The sequence below is a fragment of the Excalfactoria chinensis genome, chromosome 1, assembly GCF_039878825.1.
Source record: "Excalfactoria chinensis isolate bCotChi1 chromosome 1, bCotChi1.hap2, whole genome shotgun sequence".
Taxonomy (NCBI): Eukaryota; Metazoa; Chordata; class Aves; order Galliformes; family Phasianidae; genus Excalfactoria; species Excalfactoria chinensis.
Genome location: NC_092825.1, coordinates 34,127,981 through 34,150,623, shown reverse-complemented (window position 1 = coordinate 34,150,623; position 22,643 = coordinate 34,127,981). Strand labels below are relative to the sequence as shown.

The following is a 22,643-nucleotide window of genomic DNA, read 5'->3' as shown; positions in this document are numbered from 1 at the left end:
TGAAGATCACGTTCCTCCTGGTGAAGGACTTAGTTGCTGACAATTGTCCCAAACACGTCCCCCATTGCCAATGCCAGTGTGAAAACACCAACATTAGGATCCAAAGAAACAGTAGAGGGATGAGCATAAAACAAGGAAAAGCTAGGAAATATGTGTGTGCTACAAATGTTATTCTATTATTGCCATTACTATGACTTTTTCTGTGTATAAGCATTCAATCTAAATGGATCTGATGCTTCTTGAACTAGACCTTTATATTTTTTGCTATCAGTCAGCTCTTGACATTATTTACATGTATGAGGTGTGCCTCCTCTTTGCCCATAAACAAGACTTTGAATGTAAAGGTGCTGGGGAAGCTTCTTTTAGCCAATGAGAAGCCATGCAATTATTAGATCTAACAGCCTGCCTTGTGTAGGGGATAGCTTCACTGGTGTTGCTTTAACAGTTTGTCTTAAGAAAAAGCTGTGGCATGAAGGAAGGATCTGATCAGGGTTTGTGTTTTGTTATTTTTCTCTGAACCATGGAAACAGTTTTACAGCATACAAGTCCCTCTAGTACAAGAGCTACAATACTTTGGAAGGTATTTTTGTGGATGAGTTCCCAAACTTCCAATATTTACTACAAAACCATATTTTCTCTTTTTCAGGTTTGCCTGTTTGTCCTCATGCAAAAACTTTTGAAAGCATGTTCGGTTTGTCTGAATAATGGTGAAGTCATATCATAGAATCTTCTAATAGTTCTTGGCCAACTTTGCTAAAGAGTAGTTTGCTTTTGGCTAATGCTTTATAGCCTGTACTAATGAAATTTAGGTTTGATTGATGTACTACTTTGCTGACAGTAAGACATACTGTTAACTAGACAGTACAAATGCAAGGCGTATTGCTTTCAGCCAGATTTTGTTTTCCTCTGTGCTTCAGCATCATTTAAAACATTTTTATTTCCCATCAGATATGTTGACTTCTCTTGATACGCTAAATCTTTTTCTTTTTCCTTTTCTTTTTCTTTTTCTTTTTCTTTTTCTTTTTCTTTTTCTTTTTCTTTTTCTTTTTCTTTTTCTTTTTCTTTTTCTTTTTCTTTTTTTTTTTTTTTTAAGTAAGATAGATGAGACAGGCATGAAGAAATATACTTCTCTATCTTCTGAAGTTACAGCCAAAATAATATTCAACAAAACAAAACAAAACAAACCCAAAAAAAACAAAAACAAAAAAATCCAGAAATCCTTTAAAGCTATGGTAGTATTTATCTATGTCTAGAAATTACTTGTAGTTAGCATTTTCCTAAGCATGTTTGTTGTCTGGACCCCTAAGTGTTAGATCCATGCTCATAAATGGCTTATCATAAAAGCATGATATTAAGTAATTTATCACATACTGTAAGAGGGATATGTATATTTTTTACCTTCCTCTAAGCCAGTTTCTATTTGGCTGTTACATATAGACCAGAGAGAACTCCATCTCAATGGACTAAGGAGAAGCAGGCAGTAAAATCTCCCAGTTGTAGGAGTATTGGCATTATTGAAGAAGATTGATCAATGATCTGCATAAGTACGTTGTCCTGCATCTTGTAGTGATTCTGGTCAGCTGTTGCAGAAGAAATGAGCCATTGTGCAAAAGGTCAATAAGCATGGAGCTTGTCCAAAGCCTGAGGCTAGTCTATAGGGTGTGAAGGAAGGTTGTATGGGACAAAGTACATCTTTCAGAACAGTGAGCTACAGAGAGGGGAAAAAAAAAGGAATGTGGAGATCAGGGTACAGAATTTAATTATCTAAGATCAGTAAGTCTTTTTACTGAAAATGAGAAGTTATTTGGCAATAGCATTAAGTACTGTAACTCAAACTGCATTTGAGTTAAATTTATCTTTGAAACCAATCATTCAATTTTCAGCGCAGTTTTCCCTAAAGGAATGACTACACATTTTCTGCCCTTTTCTTCCCTCCAATTTACAGCTTTTTAAAAATTTCAGTCTTGGAATACACCAAGATATCTAGAATTATGAAGAGACTTCAATATTACATACTACTAGTTACAGTTTTAAGTGTGAGTTCTAAGACTGATGCGCTGTGTGTCTATATTCACTTGGGTACTTCGCTTACTAATTTTGTAGAGCACAGAAGTGCTATTGGTAAGTTTGGGGTGACTACACTACTTACAAATGGTGAATATACTATATACATCTTATTACATAACATAAAGAATTAGAGAATGTTGAAGAACCTACTTTATTATGAATCTAAGTTATTTGGATTAAAGCAGATAATAAGACATACAGTAATGACCACAAATTGTTTTTTCCAGACAGACACGAAGACTTTAAACACCATTATCTTAGCCCCATCAAGAATGCAATAAATTTTATGTCCCACTGGGACTCTCCTTTCCTGACTGAATAAAATTCTGGTTTTGGACTCAAGAGTTAAATATCTGTAGAGCTATGATATTATTATGTCTTAAAACAAGAAAGCCTTACTTCTGTGTTACTAGCCTCTTAATGGGTCTTGACTATCTTCAATTTTTTTATCTGTCCATTTTAGAGAAGGTGAAGGTGTTTGGGAGCTGAGAGTCTGTAACAATTTTCTGGCAGATTGGTTTCAAATAAAATGTTGGTTCTCTGAGGCTATTCAGGGAGTCAGGTCAGTCCTGGGATTTCTCTGTTAAGCAGAGACCAACTGGAATAGTCAAAAGCACCCACTACATCTTTTGGATTAAATTTACTATTTTTTATGTATTTGTCACATGGCTTTCATTTCTGCCTACATAATACACATTCGTAGTGTAAGATAGGTACAGTAGCATGAGCTATCTATCTAGTATTCTTTTGATTTGCCCATCTATTTTCATGAGTTAATTTTTGTGCTTCTCCCCCCACTTCCAGGACAAGACTTCCAGAATGGGGAGGATTTTTAGGAGAAGGAATAAAATTATTCTATTTAGAGAGTGATATAAGTACTGGATACAAATCCGTCATGAAAAATAATTCTCTGAAATAGAGTTCAAACAGGGTAATGTGACTAGAATATAAAAATTCACATTAGAATCAAATTTGCTAAGCTTATGGAAGAGACTCTTACAGGAATTCTGTTTTTTGAGCTTTGTCTTAAGTCTTATTTTCTGAATCCCTGTTTACACTGTTATAACTGAAGCTTAAAAGATACCAAAATCACTTTTTGCTATCATATTGTGCTACTTTGGTTCTTCATGGTTTCTGATGTTTTCCCTGGGGGCAATAAAGATGAACTTGTTTTTGATGTGTGGATACAGAACTAGATATGGGAAGGAGAAGAGAATCCCTATCTTCTTCTTAAAAGATGGAAACTAGCAAAATTTGCAGGCAATGTGTAGCAGGAGTGCTGGTGTTTCTCATGACTTATGTCTCTGAATGGGTCATTAGTGCACAATGTTTGTTCTCAGAACTGAAATTTAGGGGTGTCAAGGAAGAATATTCATCAGATTAAGAAGAAGCCAGAAGTTCTGCCAGAGGATCAATGGTGGCCTGCTGCCAAGGTCATTTGAGGCACGGATAGCAGTCTGTGAGGAAAGTCTGATCTTGTTTGGGGTATCATCCACAGTCTACTGAGATCAATGAAGTTTTCACACTGGGCGCTATGAATGCATGTAACCTGCTTAAATTATTAGGGCTAAGTTGCCTTCTCAGAAAATCAGATTCAGCCCAGTAATTTTCTTGGAACATGTTTGAACTTGTGCTGTCAGCTGGTAAAAATAGATTTCGTGTGAGCGCAGAGAGTATGTTGTGTAATTAGACTAGTTCATTTCTCATTTCTGCGGGATAAGCCACTACCAAATATATTTTGCATTCCATCTTGAAAAACTGATGCAATGGATTATGTATTGAATCTGCTGCAGTGCTTTGTGGTGCTGCCGTGGTGCTAACTTTGTAATGGAAGAGTGATGGGATCTGGGGACAAATTGTGATGCTGCTATAAAAAGTACTGATGTCTGTGAGCAGGTGAGCTTCTTGGAGGACTCCTTAAACTAGTGATATATCAAAAATAAGATAACCATTCAGGTTTTTTTCTGAATTCAATCAGTATCATGCTTGAGATTTATTTTAATATTATTCAGAGAAGAATTTTTGTCAGTAATTGTGTTTTCTGCTTCTTTCAATAAAAATAAATGAAATAAAAGGGGAGTTTGGCATGTGAAAGTGAGGAAGATATGTAAAATGAAGAATTCCTGGAGAAATGGATTTTCATTCCCTCAGCAACAAATGAATAGCAGCAATGGAAGAAACTAAGGAGAACCACAGACACAAAATGTGTTTGTAGTTGCATTGCTGTATGTTACATTTGCTTAGTTTTGGAATATTGATTGCCTGTGATAGAGACATGAATTAAAAAATCTAGTAAAGAGGTGACTATGAGAAGCACTGATATTCCCTCATTTTCACTTTGCTTTTCATACAACTCTGTAATTGCTGAGTTAAGACCAGCCCTCAGAATGTTATCAATGAAGCCAAGCTTTAAGAAGCTGAATGAGAACCCAGCAAGCTTAGCAAGCTCTGAAATTCAGCTATCTTTAAGACCATACTCTGCAATTTCTTTCTTTTTTTTTTCCTACTCTCAGTCATCTTCCCAACACAACTTGACAACAGCTGTACATATGTGGCCTCAGTGGTCATCTAGAAATTGCCAGTGTTTGTATTTACCATTTAAAACAATAGCCTTGGGTTTAGCATTCTGCCTTATTTTGGGAAGTGCTGCAGAATGTGTGATTCTGTGTTCTGTCTTCTTCCTATTGATTTTCTGCTCATGTATGTTATGAATTGCCTTGCTGCCTACTGACATGGACACACTTTGGCAGAGAATACAGTCCCCAATGATGCACAGCAATACTATAGCATAGATAAGAAATTGTCCTTTATTTTCCTAACTCAAATTTCGTGAGGAAATTAGGTCAACAGAATGTAATTACCTACACTGAAATCTCCTAAGGGCAGCGGGTAGAGCTGTGCAAATGGCTGATTATTTTGATTTGCTTACAGAAGCAAAAAAAATCAGAGGCAAAAATCGGTCTGAATAGAACAAAATGATTTCTTGTTCAACCTGAATTGAAACATGTAGTTGGTTTGGAGCTGTTCTTCACAGCTCATTAAGGGAATTAAAGCAATGTTGATTTATTTATTTATTTTAACTAAATAACAGAGCATCAGTTCAACATTCCTATTAACTCCAACAGCTTCTGAGTAGGAAATTCCAAGATGAGCAGAGCTGGGTTCACTTCTCTTAGAACAGAAAGTCCCTTTTGCACTGCAGTGTGTTTCTTAAAGCACTCATCCAGGAGGTGACTAATTCTTCTTCAGTTACTTTCTATCTCTAAAGAAGCTGATCCTTGCTTATTTTTCTGCTCAGTGAGACAGCTTGTCTTCTGGACTAGCACCTCAACTGGGCTCCTGTAACTATTCGGTTCTTCATAAGGGAACTAAAGATTCATCAGGCTTCACCCACAAAAAATAAAAAATAAAATAATATTTTAGTTCTGGTTCCTTTTTTAAAAGGGCATCATTAGGAAATACTTAAACTATCAAAATAAAACTTTTTGTTTTATTAATGCATAGTCAATTTAAAGCATGTAATCTGAAGGATTTTTTTGTATGCAAGATGAGACTAAATACATGTACCTCTATATCCTATGCAGAGAGCCAGCTGTTGGCTCTGTTGGCTGGCCAGGCAATGATTGGCTATGGAATGTGTCACGGCAAGAGTTTGCACAAGGGACAGTAAGGCCCCCTAGTCTGACCAGTATCTGTGGTAAGAGGAGCACAGATCCCTGCTTCAAGTACTCTTCATGTAGTTTCCCCTCTGACTACTTACTACAAAATGAAGAAACAACACACCTGTGGCATAAGATTCCTAGCACTCTCCTTTTATGTCTCAGCTGAGTGTGAAAAGACCCATGGTTATTCCCTTGGTCTTCCTCTGGCCTACTGAATCTTCATTGCTTTATTTTGTTCTGAGCAGTGGAGCAGCCTCAAGGGTCAGGGTGGTGAGTATTCCCTGTGTTCCATAGCAGCTTCCTATTATGGTTACTGGGGTATCTGATGGCAACAGCATGGAAGGTTTGGTGAGTAACAGCCTCCTTCCTTTACACAAATGGAGATGTAACGGAGATGAATATATGCTCTGCATGCTGTTGCCTAGTGATAAAGTGGTAAATACCTCCTGCCATGGAGACTGCAAAGTCAGCTGTAGCTGAGATTCTCATGGAGCTCAGGAAGTTCTACAATTAATGGCAGCTGACCAGGTAATGCAGAATTGTGTTTCTGGACTCAGGTATCTTATCTGTACTTTTCCTCTCTTTCTTACATGTTTAAGTCTGATTTTTGTATCTAGTTTTTGACATTTTTTTTTTCCTCAGTTCCCATGTATGAAAGATGATTGCAAAAGCAATTTGTTATTTCTAGATGATTAAATGTATTAGGAAGTGGACCACATGTGTTTCAATACTGAAGTATTCAACAGCACAGAAGCTGGACTTGGCACAGCAGGTGTTCTCCTGTACATCGTTTGTGAAATGAAGTCTTGACCAGAAGAACAACATTTGAAAAAACTCTGTAAAAATAAATGTAAGGATGTAATGCATTTAACATACTTAGTAGACTCTCTGTGATATTATTAAGCTACTCCTGTAAAAATTGCATTCAAAGAAATCCTTGTATTTATCAAGTAATCTTTCCAAATCTCGTAGAACCCAAAGATCTCATCAGATTTCCTGAATCACCTACAGACTACCTAAGAGAGACCTTCTAAACCTACTTTTTTCTTTTTTTCAGGCTGCTTTTCTGGAGACAGTGACCACTTCTTGACAATTCATCAGCGAAAGAGTGGGAAACCTGTGTTCATTTATCACCATGTGCAGAGTCTGGAAAAAAGTCTGGATACAGATAGTTATAAGAATTCCAAACAACATTTCCATTCTTCTTCCCATACCAGAATAAACAAGCTGCACCCTGCAATAGTTGTTAAGTCAACCTTTCCTAGACCTGCCTACGACCCGTCCCTCAATCTGTTAGCTATGACAGGTCAAGACTTGGAAGTGGAAAATCTTCCCATTCCTGCGACGAATGTGATTGTTGTGGTAAGTGCCTTTTATATGTTTCTGGAGTTGTTTTGTGAATAATTGTGCTTATAGACAGATATAGATACAGATTTTAGAGCTGTGCATCCAAAGTTCATATTCTTCATAACTAATTACCATACATCTTGACATTCTTCATTTTAGTAGAACTTGTATTTGTATGACCTCACTGTGACCAACAAGAAATCTGATGAATCAATGCAGAATATAGCCTGTCTGAATTTACCTTTCCCTCAGACTCCTTTAATCCTCTCAATTTGTATTTTCCCTGCTTTTACTGAGTGGTTTTTATATTTATTCTGTGTAGGTCACAAGAAAATGCTTTTGGGAAGAGTTCTACAGAGGCAGGGAGATTCTAAATGGCTGACAAAAAGGTTTCATTCACTTCTGTTTTTCTAGCATATCCACCATTATGCATACAAGCCGATTGAGATGAAGTCTTTGTATTGCAAAAATTAAGAATGTTTTTGTTGATGTAAGGCACATATGTTCCTTCTGGGGTCTGAGACCCTCCTTGTTCAGTTACCTGTGTGATCTTGCCCGTTTTTAGAAAGGTGATGGCAGCAGTCCTTCTTGTATTGGAGGGCATGCCAGTGGAACCATGCACTGATGCCACATGGCTGCATCTTCATTCTTCATGCCAGGAGCAGGACAATATCAGTGGAACTGTCCTCTGTGGAGAGTGTAGCACATTCTGGATACATTCTGCACAGGCACTGCTCTGCCTCATCCTGGTGCATGGTTAGTCCTGTCTGATTGCACTGAAGAGCATCGGGCTTGGGCTTATCCTCCTTCTGAGGGAATAGATACCATTCATAATGGCTCACTCGTTCATTACAGTTAACTAATAAATATTAAACTGAAACAATGTGACTAATTACAGTCAGCAGCTATTTTCTTAATTCTGAAAATTGCTCTTCTCAAAAGATGCTAGATTAAAAAAGAATGGCCTTTGCAAACAAGGAAAGAAGACCGGCTGTGCAGCACTGGGAGATGTTAGCGCAGGCAGTGTTTCAGAATTGACAGAGTTCCATCTGTTGTTGGTACTTCCGCAGATCTGCCCTCATGAACACATCGAGTAGCTTTCTGTATAACATGCTGAGGTTATTGGAGTGCAGTAAGTGCTAGCTAATAGTCAAAGAATACTATTTCTTTTCACAGTATCACAGAGTGGCTTAGGTTGGCAGGGCCCTCTTAGTCCATCTGCTCAACCCCTGCCCATCAGGGCCACCAGAGTGGAGTGCCCAGGGCCACATCCAGGTGGCTTGTTATTGCCAGGGAGGAGACTCTGCAGGCTCTAGACAGCTTGTGCCAGTGCTGCCACTGCACAGCCCAGAAATGCTGCCTTGTGTTCAGAGGGAATCTACCATACTACTTATGCCCAGTGTCTCTTGTCTTGGCACTGAGCAACAATGAGGAGAGCCTGGCTCTGCTTTGAATACTTACTTCACAGCTTGACCTGTCCTCAGGAAGCTATGTTCTGGGCTTCTTTGCATCCTCCACGATCAAGGTCTCCTAATTTGAGGTAAGTGGCTATCATAATCAGGAATAGACTCAGCTGTATGCAAGTATGCTACTGCAGTCCATTTCAGAGCAAAACGAGGCACTGACAGATTTGCTTCAGTGGGGTCATGTCAGCTGTCCATAGCAAAGCTGAATGGTACTGATCTGGAAGACATGCCAAACAAGCTTGTCACAGCCAGCAAGGCCAGCTCCAAAGTGAAGGTTCTTGCCCTCTTTTCCTATACCAAGCATTGTTTCACCTCCTTTGAAGATAGAACCCGAAAAGGGCAAAGAGTTTGGAATATACATAACCTCTTTTTTTTTTTTTTCTTTTTCTTTCTTTTTTTTTTTTCTTTTTCTTCTCTTTTTTTTTCTTTTTTTTTCTCTCTCTTTTTTTTTTTTTTTTATTTTTTTTTTATTTCATTAAATGACACTGTTACATTATTAGTTGATTTAGCAGAGCTTTGCATGCTTTTGGAGACTCACAGTCCTCAACTTCAGATACAAAAATCTTACAAAATATTCTGGGGCTGCCCTGGTTCTATCTGACTTGCTCTGTGCCTGCATCAGAACCTAAATGAGGCAGATTCTCAATTGGCAACACATTTGAAAAAAACAAAAAACAAAAAAACAAAAAACAAAAAAAAAAAAAAAAGAGAGAGAAAAAAAATCTATTAAATCTACATTAAGTTCTCATTAAGCAACCTCAATCTCAAGCTTTGCTACTGCATTTGTAGGATGGAGCTCCTGCTCTGAAGCCTTCTGGTCTGGCTGAGAACCATATGTGCTTTAAGGGGGAAAGCAACAACATGAGATGACTGTAAAATGAAAACAGATCTTGAACTAACTCTAGGTGTGTTCAAGGACAGTGTTTTTATTTGGGTTTAAATGCCATCCTTTAAGAAAAAGGCTTTTGGGGAGCATATCTTTTAAAGCACAGAGCAACCTGGGCAGCTCAGTAATCGCACAATAAAAAATGTTGAAGGTGTCTTCCCCAGATAGGGCAGCTGTCCCACAGCAGGGTGGTTGCCATCATCCAAGCACAGCCCTGCTTCTTCCAGGTCTCCGCACTTGGATGTTTGGCTTCTCCCTGACAAATTTCACATTAAGTAGATTGTAATCTTAATTCTGTTGCCAAGGGAGTCTGTTTTGTTTTGAATGCACGCATGTTTTGAATGAGCACTTGCTGCTTGTTGCTGCTTTTTGGTTTTTGTTATGTAGGGCAAGTGGCAGCATTTGTTGTTTTGCCCTGGCTGACCGTTCTTGTTCCAGCCTGTAGCAATGTTGTTGGTTGCTCAACTTGAAAGGGCAATTGCTGGTGTTAATGCTTCCTGTAATTCAGTTACATGACTGGTGCACACTGTGATTTAGTATGAAAGCCTGCAAGGAGAATTATTTTTTTAAATAAATCAGTGCTGTTGCAGCTCTGCAGAGGGGCGGAAAAGGAATTCAATCTAATTTCAGCGACCTGAGGTCCATTTTCTCCATGATGGAGCTGGAAAGGTAGAGTGAATGGATGACTAATGCACAACAATTGCAAGGTTACATTTTGTGCCAAGGAGTAGGCCATCTGACAAGCAAAATGTTGCCAATGCACAGAAGAGCGCTGTGCAGCCAAGAATTCTGCAGGTGTTGTGTTGAAAATTGATGTTTTGTGACTGTACCAGTAAAGAACGCGTGTTAAGAACTAATATCTCTGAATCTGGGAAAACTGTAGTGCTTGTTTGCTGGAGGGAGGAAGAAGAGGGATTTATTTTCTGGGAGTAAGTTTTCTACAGCTGGGAGCTTTCTGTCACATTACCCAATACCACATTCTTATTTTTTCCCTTTCATGCTCATGTTCTGTTGAGGAAAGCGAGGACAACTGAGATCCCATGGAAGCATGTCTGTGTGTAGCCACACATTCTGTTTAGCTGTCTTTCAGGAGTACATGAGACCACTCATCTAAAATTTACATGGTTAATATAAGACATTACTTAACTGCTTGATTAAACTTAAGACTTAATATTTCTGTGGGTTTTGTTTGGATCTCGGAAATGGTGCATGTTAGAGAGTTAGTAGTAAAATGAACAAATTCTCCAAGAGGGTTTGTGTTTATTTCAAGTCTTTCCAGTACTGAATATGAGCACCACAAAGGTCAAGGCAGTACACAGAGATCATAAATATGTATATAAACACTTATTATTAAAAATGTTGCTGCTTTCCGCAACATTAAAATGAGGAATGCTCCAAAAAGGGGTGAACTTGAGAGAAAAGTAGAAGAACTTCATAATAGAGGTGTGCTAATACTGGACTAAGCTTCTCAGATGCATTCTTCACTTGTACACTGTAGAATATTTCAGAAATGTAAAGCCAATAAAATTGCTCACTATATCATTTTTTCCGTTCATCCTTCAGTACTACTATGCACCTTCATATCTAAATATGGAAATCTGTATCTCTCTGTTTGTTGCTTATAGATGTGATAGTGTTGTGTGATAGGTTAAAATTCAGTGCATCCCTTCACTTTCATTTGGTTTACATGAGTGTTACTGAATTGAGTTGATTTAATTAGATTTTTCTCTCAGCCAATGTCAGTGGGACATAAGATGCACAGACAGCCATGCACTGCTTCTCTTTCCATTTCCATGGCCTTCTGTGTAAAGCTGAACTTCTCATCTCTGCAGCTCTGCCATACAATTAGATCTATTTTGTCCTCAATGTTTGAGCCTTCTACCTTCAAACAAGCTGAAAACATGAAAGTGTTTCAGGTGCTGAGATGGGATTGAGAAGAAGAATAGAGCACATGAATGTCAGTATCTGTAAATCCAGATATGAGCAAGCCTATTGGTAGCCTGTTAATCTGTCTAGCACAATTCTAACCCAAATAAGCTTTTGCTTCCTTACTGACACAGCTTTACATGTATATGTTTATTCCTCCATCAGTTCCCTGTTTCCTTATGCACATGGTTTAACTACTGATGTCAAAGACCAGGAACTCAGCTACCTTGTTTGTTCTTATATTTTATTTCATTAGTCCCCACATCTTTTCCTTCCAGAATTATCTATTTTTTCTAATTATTGGTACTTTTGTCAATTTATGGCTTCAACATTGCCTGTCCCATCCTCGTTTCTCTAGTAACAAATGGAATGTCGTGCTCTATCCTCCTTCAAGACTTACTATTGATACAAGCCTTGCTACTTTGAAGATTGGTCAAAGGGAGCCAGACCATAAAATGTGCTTTTTTCTTATCACTGGTTTTATTGGAATGCCACAAGAAGAACTGTAGGAGAACTTGATAAAATAAACAGACAAACAAATAAATAAATAAACGGGCTCATTCAGTCCTTCCAGTCATTTTTAGCCCCAAACTATCTACCCTGTAGATTATATTTTTTAGGACATTAGAAACCAGAAGTACATCTTAATCTGGGGAGCCTGGGGCACGAGAGGATAGAGAAGTGAGTGATGGCTGGGGATGTCCTTACTATTGAACAGTTTCTAAAAACAAGTGTTGTGTTACTGTTGCTCGTGACCTGTCTGACTTCCATCATGTGTTGTGTGACACGCTATGCTGAGTGACCAACTAAGTACAGTTAGTTAGGAAGCTATTCAAAATGTTAATTTTATCTTCCTATTACACACAGTATGGCAGTGTCCTTATTTTCACTGGGATAGATGTGGATGTGTGCGTTATAGTTCTCTCTGCACTTTTTGCCACTGAGGCCTCATAGCCAGCCCAAGATGGAGATTGGCATTGGGTCAGGCAGAGGAAACATGAGTAAAAGATTGTGTATCTGCAGTAACTTCTCAGAGGAGCTCTCTGCAGAGTAAGATCTCCAAATCCAACAAAATATCAAATGGTCCCTCTGTGTTTCCTGGTCATATATTTGTCTAATACTTGAAACAACAGAATACAAATTCTGTGCTGATCAACAGTGAAGTTTTAAGATCTTATTATAATTACAGTGCTGAATTGCTAACAACCTCTAAAAATTAGTCACACGTTGCAACAGTGAGCAATGTCAGTCAGTATCCTTAGTTATAATTGCTGTTGTGTCCCTTTATGTCATGACCAGATCTTCACAGTATCTGGCTTATGAACTCAAGTCCACCTTCCAATTAAAGATGGATGGACACTGCTATCTTAGTCCTTTCTTAAGTAATTGAACTAGGCCCAACATATCTGCAGCAACCCTTTCAAATAGACCTAGTAGCCTGCAGCTCTGTCATTCTGGATTTTGTTTGCACAAAGAAGTCTAGAGAGTTTGCATTAGTTGGCCTCATTTGCTTTCTGCTTCCTTCTGTGCACTTCAGCAGGGATAATTGCATGCTGTTCCATTATCATGGTATTGTGTTTGCTGTCATCTTTGTGGAAAACAGGAAAGATTGCATTATGTTGTAACTTGCACTAAAGCTTCCTTAAGGCATTTTTTTGTCATCCAGCTGGCAAAATGTTAATAGAATGTTAGTGGAATATTCAGCAACTCAGTGCTTTAATTGATTAACTTACTGCTGGCAACTTCAGAGTTATTTTCTCTATCATACAGTGAGATGCTAAACTTGAACAAAAGCTAGTCATGTCTTTCTTATATCGCTCAGATCCTCTTTGATCACAAAGTTTTCCTTTCCAGTCATTTTTCAATAAAGGGAAGATGTTTCTTGAAGTCATTTCAGTTTCTTCATGAGCTGCTCAGTTAAATGAAAGCTGGATTTTAGAAGCAGACATGTTTTATGCTTTTAAACTCAAGGTTAGACCTTCCTCAGCAGTTAATACTGCATAGTTCATCTGTAGGAAAAAGACAAGTGACAACTGTTGGTTCTTCTTTCAGCTGCATGTTACTGTAATCAGCCAGTCTCAGCTATAAAGTAGATTGTGCCTATGTTTTTGTTTGTTTATTTTGTTGTTTTTGTTTTAATTTATTTATTTATTTATTTCCTGCAGGAAAACTTATAAATTGATAAAATCCTTTTTGGCAAAACAGAGATTTTCCATGAAATTGGATTGAATTCAGCAGCAGTTGCAGCCAAATTGAAGATTCTCGCTTTTGTTTAAGCATTTCCAAAATGTCTTCAAAATGTGGGGGAACTTAGATATGAGAAAAAGTCCGCATGCTCAGGTGTGAAAGGCCTGGCTCAAAGCCTTGATGTAAAGAGCATAAAGGGAGAACTGAACCTGAGTCATTCCCATTTCGCATGATGTAGTCACTGTACAAAGGGGCACAGAGTAGACTTTGTTTCACAATCACATTTCTTTGACTTAAAAGGAAGAAAAAAAGCTAACTGAATATTCAAAGTTGTATTGATCATAGACTGATCCAGTACAATTTTTTTTAATGTGTTTTGATTTAGTCCTTGAAATAGAGGGAAGAAATAAAAGCAAACAGTCCCCTGCTGCCTCCTTATTACATGGTCCCATTTATTTCTCTGTTCAAAATATTCTTCTGAGCAATTTCTGTACCATGTTGTACTGACTTCCAGGAGAAAAAACACAAAGGTTTAGGCTGCAGTGGATTTTCCATCCCTGCCCAATGTTTGCCTCCTTTATGACAATACGCTGGCGGTACTTTGGGTGTTGGCTTCTGAGCTGGTCATGCATCCCTTTGTAACTGGAAATATCCTGACTCCGTTTTGCCGAGCAGTACAGACAGGCTTGCATGTCAGCAGTCTGGGAGATTTCTGCACTGAGATCTATGTTCTGTTTCCCTTTTATGATGAGCTGAATACTGTGACTGCCTAAATATGACTAAAGAAAGGAAGAGTTTCCTGGCACACACAATTCCAGCTGCCATCACTGGATTCACAGGGGCCTGATATGCAAATTTAGACATGAACCAAATGACTTTGCTGTGATCATGAGACCCATCCATTAACAAATAAATATTTTGACAACTCACTGCAGTAAATCTATATACTGTGTTGATGTGCTTAGGACTAAAGGCTGAAGAAGCACACTTTTTTTGCATTTATTTATTTATTTATTTATAGCTTCTGTTAGAACCCTCAGAGAAATATCTTTGTGAAAAGCCAAATTTCCCTACAATAACATTTAAAACGCAGATAAAGGGCACTCAGATAAAAAGACAGCAAGAAGCATGTGTTTCCTTCTCAGTCAATGCTTTGTTGGATCTGGCAATTCAGCCTCTGGAGTGATCCTTTTGGTTCTTCATTTCTGATGTTGTTAAGGAAAGTGACAGCTTCTCAAAAGTTCCTCAATAGATTCTTCATAATGTGGTTTTGCATGTAACCTCTTAAATGTTAAGCCTTTCAAAAACAGCTCTCTAAAAATACATGCATTTTTATCATCACTACGTGAATATATTATATGATTAAAACATGGTGACGTATTGAATCAGAGAAACAGTTTTAGGAGCTGAAGATCTTCTTTTGAACATGCTCCTAAAAAGGCCTCACAGATCAGATATTACTGTCCTTCAGCATCTCTTTGACGAAGAAATATTGAATTCTGAAATGAAGTGCACAGACTAGGAGGATATTGGAATTTGAAAATTATCAGATAACTGTCAGCTGAATGATGGTTTTTCAGTCCCTACAGTATCGAAACTGCTGTGGAAAGGGGGATTACCAAGGGAGGTAAGTAGAGTGGTACAAAGTCTTTGTATGTCTTTGTTGTTGCTAAAAGCATTTTAAGTAATGTTTTGCTGTCCTGCCTTTGAAGGTCAGTCATGACTGACATTCTGTAATAAAGCTAATTCTTATTTGGCTCTACAGCACAATTAACTAGTGGAATCTTGGTTTACTGATAGGCAGTCAGCTGAATATGAGACAGCAGCATGCCCAGGTAGCCAAGAAGGCCAATGGCATCCTGGCTTGTATCAGGAATGGTGTGGTGGGCAGGACTAAGAGAGTAATCCTACCCCTTTACTCAGCACTGTGATGCCTCACCTTGAGTACTGTGTTCAGTTTTGGGCACCTCATACAAAAAAGACATTGAGGTGCTGGAGCAGGTCCAAAGGACAACAAGGCTTGTGAAGGGCTTGGAAAATATGCCCTACGAGGGTAAGTTTAGGTTGGATATCAGGAAAAACTTCTTTACAGAAAGGATAGTTAAGCACTGGAATAGGCTCCCTAAAGAGGCTGTTGAGTCACCATCCCTGGATGTGTTTAAAAACCATTTGGATGTGGTGCTCAGGGACATGATTTAACAGAGGGTTGTTAGGGTAGTATGGTTGGGATGTGGTTGGACTTGGTGGTCTTCAAGGTCTTTTCCAACCTGAATGATTCTGTGATTCTATGAAAATACATTGAGTGGACAAGGTGCTTTGAATTGAGTCTATGACAGAAGTGTTACGAAAAGTGTTGTGGGTATACATCAAGACTACTAATATAATCATGATGAATAGCGTAGGAAAGTGGTTGACAGCTTCTGTTATATCTATGCTTATTTAAACATGAATTGAAACAGACTTACATTTCAGCCAGTATTAGTTGTTGTAGAATAAAAATGGAATGTCTGCTTTGTACGGATTTGGCTGAGGATATGCATTCTCTTTGGGAATTGTCATTGTGTCATGAACTGCAGTATAGAAATCAATGGTAATCTAGTCAGGATTTTTGCACTTATTATATGCTAAGGACTTGATTTACACTGTGTCATTGATTAAGGCTAATTTGGGGGGGGGGGGGGGGTGGGGAACTGGCCCTTTTCCAATAGATGGCTTTAGAATAAGAGGCTATATTTTTTCTGATAATAACTATACTAGTAACATTGGGGATTTTTTGAAAACATAAATAGATAAAGATCACTTCAGCTATAATCATGTGATATACTGGCAACAATTATATCTTTCTGCATTATTAACCAAACTGTTGATATGCTTTCTTCAAGCATCATATAATGTATTGTCTAATTAAGAACAAAGTTCTGGAGGGTAATACTTTCAAACAGGTACAATATTTCAATTTCTTATTCTGGAGGGTAATACTTTCAAACAGGTACAATATTTCAATTTCTTATAAAAAAATGACAACAGTTTCATTTCTGGTACCGTACGATGCAGTTTTATAATAGTAGAGTATTAAAATGCAGATGTTTGGGGCTAGGAAGAATAACAATAAATACCTTTCTCTTCTTTTAAGGTACTTTTGTTCTGTAGGCAAAATAAAGTTCACACTATCAAAATGATCTTTGTTGTCTTAAGGTGATGCTGAAAACTATGCATGAAACAAAGATCCCATAAATGCCATATCCCAAATAGCCATTCTCTGGACTGGTGCTGTAGGATGCTGTGTCTCTGCCTAATTAGCCCCATTGGAAGCATATATAGGAAATAGAAATTAACCTGAAAATTAAAAAAAATACTCCTTTTCTTTGATTGTGTTTAAACTAGCTACAGTAGTTAAAGGCCTCTTTCCTTTGTCCTCTTTGTCCATAGCCTACTAAGACAAAACCTGTTTGAAGTATTTCTATATCAGCTCTGGCAGAAGAGCTCCCTTAGAGGATGGCTGGTCTGGGAGAATGGAAGGTGATTACTAGCTATGGGAACACAGTTTTTACATATTGTATACATACATAGATCACTCTGAAAGTAATGCCTCCTATTAATTTACATGGAAACTACAATAGATACAAAGAGCACAATAATACTATATGATTGAGCAAATTATCCGCTACAAAACACTACTTCTTTTTCAACATAGTCACCACCATATACAGTGCATTTTCACCAGCAATGAACAAGAGTCTGCATGCCATCCTCATAAAACCTGTGTGGCCATCCAGAATGTGTCTTGTCTTTCATGTCATTGTTGTCACTGCTGAAATGCACCACCCACACCCCTACTGTGCTCACATCCATTATTTGGTCTCCATAAATGTTCAGCAAGTGTCTGTGAATGTCAGTGAGTGCAATTTTTTCTACATGGAGGAATTCAATGCCACGTCTTTTCTTCATCCACCCTTCTATGTCAGATGCAATTCTCTCAGACTGCCCTTCTTCTGCCATCTGTCACATGGCAACAAAATGTAATGGAATATTGATGGGAAAGTTCAACCTCTACTGCCGTACCACCACCATCTACCTCTGATGTTAAGGGCCAGTATAATAAAGTAGGAGGCATTGCTTTTTGAGCAGTCCTTGTAGTTTAGTGGTTGGAACCAGAGATTCTTGACTGGAATTGGAATAATAAGGAAATGTTAACTATGATTTTAAAGGACCACTCAGATCATGAAATAGCAAGAAAGCAATTGACGGTTTATCTGGGGAAAAAAAAGACAACAACAAACAATTGATCTGTCTAGAAATGGGTAATGGGACAGTAATTAAATAGATAGATACTTTGAATTCCGTACACTAAATCAAAAATTCAATTGTAGTCTTAATTTTTAAATGTGCTTCCTGAAGAAACTGACTGAAAATGGATATAACCTTTAATGAAATAACTGTCGTGTGAGGCTTTCAGTAATGGATGAATTAGAAAACCGTATGGATACATTAAGTAGAATAATAAATGTACCATACACAAAAGTAGGGCAACCATAAATCATTTATGATGTTCTTTCTCATCACTTCTTGGCTTTTTGAGTCTTAATTGAAAGCCAGGGTATCTGGGTATTAGAAAAAATGAATTTTTTAGTCAGGTATTTGTTTGCCCTCTGGAAGCAGGGACAGGTTACTTGGGGAAATTACAAGGAAGTTGCTAAGGTATGCAGAGAGGAAGTTAGGAAGGCAAAAAGCCGACTTGAATTTAGATTGGCCACAGCAGTAAAAGAGAGAATAAAAAGTACTTTTACAAATATATCAGTAGTCAGAGGAGAACCAAGGGAAATGTCAACCTTACTTGATGCAGTGGGGAATGTGACCACTAAGGAGAAGGAGAAGGCTGAGGTCCTCAATGCCTTCTTTACATCTGCCTTTAATGGGCAGACCAGTTATTGTCAGGGCACTTTATGCCCTGATCTGAATGTCTGGGGTGGAACGCAGAATACACCCCCATTGATTCAGGTGGAGACAGTTAAAGAGCTCCTCCTCCACCTGGACTGTCACAAGTCCATGGAACCAGACAGGCTCCACCCTCGGGTGCTGAGGGAGCTGGTGGGAGTGATTGCTGGACTGGTCTCCACCATCTACTAGCACTCCTGGTTAACTGGAGAGTTCACAGAAGATTGGATGCTTGCCGATGTGACTCCCATCTACAAGAAGGGTATAAGGAGGATCCAGGGAACTACAGGCCCTTCAGCCTGACTTCGTACTGGAGAAAGTCTTGGAACAAATTGTCTTGGGTCTTAAAATCTTGCAGCTGTAGGCTTTCCTAGAGGCTAGCCAAAATTTCTTCGCATGCCCTTTTTGACTCATGGGTTGCCAGTTGACCAGTTCTCATCTGTCATGAGCACAACTTTATAAATTCTTTTCATTAAAGGTAAGAGACTTTAAATGAAGAATTCAGTGCTTTTGGCATTCTGAATGTTCAGCTCTTTTTATCAATAACTGAATAAATTAAATACTTCAGAAACACGTATCTGCTGTTTGAAAAGTCTGTCCAATCACTGTGGCCTCATTAATGTCTTCTGTGTTCCCAGTTCCAGTGATCCCTGCCTATGCCAAATAACGTTGTATAAATTTTGGCAAAGGCTGATAGCTTTCCTTTGTTGTCTTAATGCTGTCATAACTCCCTCCACCCGCTGCTTTACCGCTATTGATCTTTACCCTTTTGGCTATGCTACTACTATTATAGTTTCTTCATTTCTAATAGAAAGACATTTACTATGATCTTTGGCTTCAGTGCTCAGTAATTTCTTTTCTTGGCTCTTCTGTTTTAACATATAGGGTACATCTTTGCTTCCTTAAGTTTTATTCTGCCTAGAAGCTGGCTTACTCTGGCTTTATCTTTGGCTTTCTTTTCCTTCTCTTGTCTCTAATTGTTGAATTCTTTCAAAATTGCTTTGAGGCTAGTGCAAAACAAAAATACCTTCACTTTGATATCACATCAGCTGCCAAACCGTTCTCTAACAGCTTATTAGTTATGGAGAAGATAGCAATAATGCAATTGAGTTATTCAGAAGGTAGATCAAGACTCACTGAAATTAAGTCTTTGAGATCAAAACCACAAGATAGAGTTGTCTGAAAATAATATTCCCTTTCACTGATTTCAGATGTTGTAAAAACAAATAATTTAATTGGGAAGTGAGGAGGAAATGGGGTGGCATCAAAGAATGGCCAAGATCCCAGAGGTCAAGGCATAGAGCTACAGTGGCAAGTCAGGTTCAAGCACTTCATCTGCCACATCCTGGCCAGACCCAAGATTCACAAGGAGGAAATTAATTAAACCACCCAAATCAGTTCACTTTGTAGCTTCATTTCAGTTTTTGGGTGGACTGAGACAGGATCAGGAAGGAGTCTTTTCAGTGCACTTGCGATTGGTCTTGCCCTTGATATATGAGAATTCCAGAATGGCAAGTCTCTTCAAGACACTGAAATACTTTGCTCTCCTTTCCAGATCAGTTTTTATTTAATTATTTGCTGAGTGGAGTTTGTGGTGTTTGAGGGAAAAAGGTTTGTCTGGAAGTCTAGTTCAGTTAATCATGTGGCATAAGAAGGTGAAACGGTTAATTCTTTATTCTGAGGCATATACAGATCAAGGACTTGAGCAGAAGTATCCTGTAACCAGTATAAAGCTCTTAGCACAGATCTATTGCTTTTTCTCAAATAAATAGATCTCCTTAAGATTGGCCATTTGTGAGAGCGTCATCAATATATGACACAGATTATGCTGGTAAGGGTGCGCTGTGTTCTTCACACAACCGCATTAGAAGTGAAGTTCTGCATCCTCTATAAAGAAAAAAAACAGAAGTAAAAACTAAGTAGCGTGCATTATCTGGTAAAATGGAGGGGCAGAAATTGGTGTTCAGAATCAGTACCAAACAGGTTACGTAAACAGAAAGGAATGAATAAAATTTCACTATGGTCATTTTTGCATACCCTAATGTCCTCTCTTTGGAAACACTATTATCCAAAGAAGCCTGTTTAAAATTCTCCATGAATGGCCAAGATCTATTTAGTTAAAATCATAACACCCACTAGACAAGAGTTGCAGCCAAACTTGCACCAAATTGCTTCTGCATAGTTTGTTCTCTCCTGAATTGTAATTTTTACTGGGACCAATGCTCCTACTGATGTGAATTAATTTAAAACTTAGGAAAATCCAATGAGCTTGATATGCTCCATGTAAAGCTTGTATTTCTTTCCATTTAATCAGGTGTATAACATACGCAGAAGCACTGCTTGAAAAGAACATTGCTGAAGTCTAATCATTCTGTTCCCCATTTTTATCCTTTCATTTTTGTAATGAATATACTGGAGTTCTTACTTCCCCCATATCTAGTCTGTGCTGCTTAATACATTTGTACCACTGTCCATTCAGGCAGTCCCTGATGATTTTGTTCTTTCATCTGTCCCCTCTCTGACTCTCCTGTGTGCAAGTTATATAAATCCTTTAATCGTATCTCATACATCCCTTGTCTTTTCCTTTTTTTGACATGTGTTTGGGTTTCAGGCTATGCCAGAGCAAATATCTAATTTTACCCCAAATCTTTCATAATAAATTCAGACTTGGAAAAGTATTTTAAGTAGCAGGTTGAACTTCCTTAATAATGCCTCCATACAGCTGCTGAAAGTGAAGATCTGTTTTTCTCCTTGGAGCGCCACTTTGCTCTTTAGCACATAACTGTCTCTGCCCTTTCTTGTGCTTTCTCATTCTCCTGCTCTGCTTTTCCACTCTCCTTTTCTTTAATTTTATGCTTTCCCCCAGATCATTTCTTTCTGCTCTTCTTTATCTTTGGCTCCTCTCCTTTAGACCTGTAGCCTCAAACTACGTTACTTATTTATTTTTCCTCTCCATTTTTAAATATTTCTTACTCCATGCTTCTGTTTACTTCCCCTGATAGTCTTTCCTTCCACTGTACACATGCCCTTCTTTCCCCTGGGCCCTTTTCTGTTACCAATATAGACAATATAGTGAAAATGTAGTCCTTTAACAGTAATGTGCATCTTCTTAGCATATATTGTGACATGAGAGCAGGTGCCCTTAACTGTTTTTAGTCTGATATTTTGGTTTATTTTTTGTTGTTGTTTGTTTTATTTTATTTTATTCATGACAAATAAGTGTTGTAGTTCACTGTGAGTATTTCTAAACCTGTTTGCTTTTGTTAACTTGGGCAAAGAGAAGACTTCTTCCTCTGGTTCAGGGTTGCTTTGCTTTAATGTGGACTTCTGATTTCCATGTACTTCAGGGATTATTGTGAAGTATGTATGCTCATGAACTTACAGGCCTGGAATTAAATACAAGGTACAAGTAATTTTTGAAAATCTCATTTAAACTTGGGGCCAAAATATACTGCTAAGTCCCAGATTATATTTTGCTGGTTTTATTGAAGTATTATGGGAGAAAATAAACTTTCACTTTAAAAAGGGTCATATTTACCACAGAATTCTGACTAAAAGAAACTAAATCAAAGTCTGCTGAAGTCTGATGAAAAGTTATCTCAGTTAAAATGGATATTCATTTAAAATTAGCTGAGTGTAAAGTGTGTGTGTAAAAGACACTTAATAATAAAAAATACTTATATTTCTTTGCATACAAATACAAAAACAACAACAGCAACAAAAACCATTAGTTTTTAAGCGTGGGCCATTGAGCAGATTAAATTTGTACCCTGTGGAGCTGAGGAGGAAAATAAATCCATTGAAGATACCTAAAAAAATTATCACATAATAGTATTGTCCACCAGATGTCCCTGTACTCACAGGTGGTAATGGACAATATTCATTCAACTCTCTTAATTGCTGCTATTAAAGGCAATTTACACGCAGTGTATGTATTTCCCAAGTCTCTGTTAACCACTGCATAATAAGATCATGAACAAATAGCAATTACATTAACAGTATTTGAGGACTGTAGTTATGAAAACAAATCACGGGAATTCACTGGAAAGTTTCTCTTTGTCATCTCGGTTTTCTCTGGGCTTCCTTCTCTTGGCAAATGGTCTGCCATACGTTGCATGCTAGTGATAAACATTGATCTCTTATGTTTGTAACTTATAATAAATTTAT

General features: G+C 37.9%; 1 protein-coding gene across 1 annotated transcript in view; it reads left to right on the top strand.

Moving 5' to 3' along the window:
* PTPRR (protein tyrosine phosphatase receptor type R) overlaps positions 1-22,643 on the top strand; it is a 142,199-nt gene that overhangs the window by 5,743 nt on the left and 113,813 nt on the right. Inside the window, 1 exon segment of the mRNA XM_072358460.1 lies at positions 6,787-7,091. Coding sequence (XP_072214561.1) covers positions 6,787-7,091 — 305 coding nt within the window.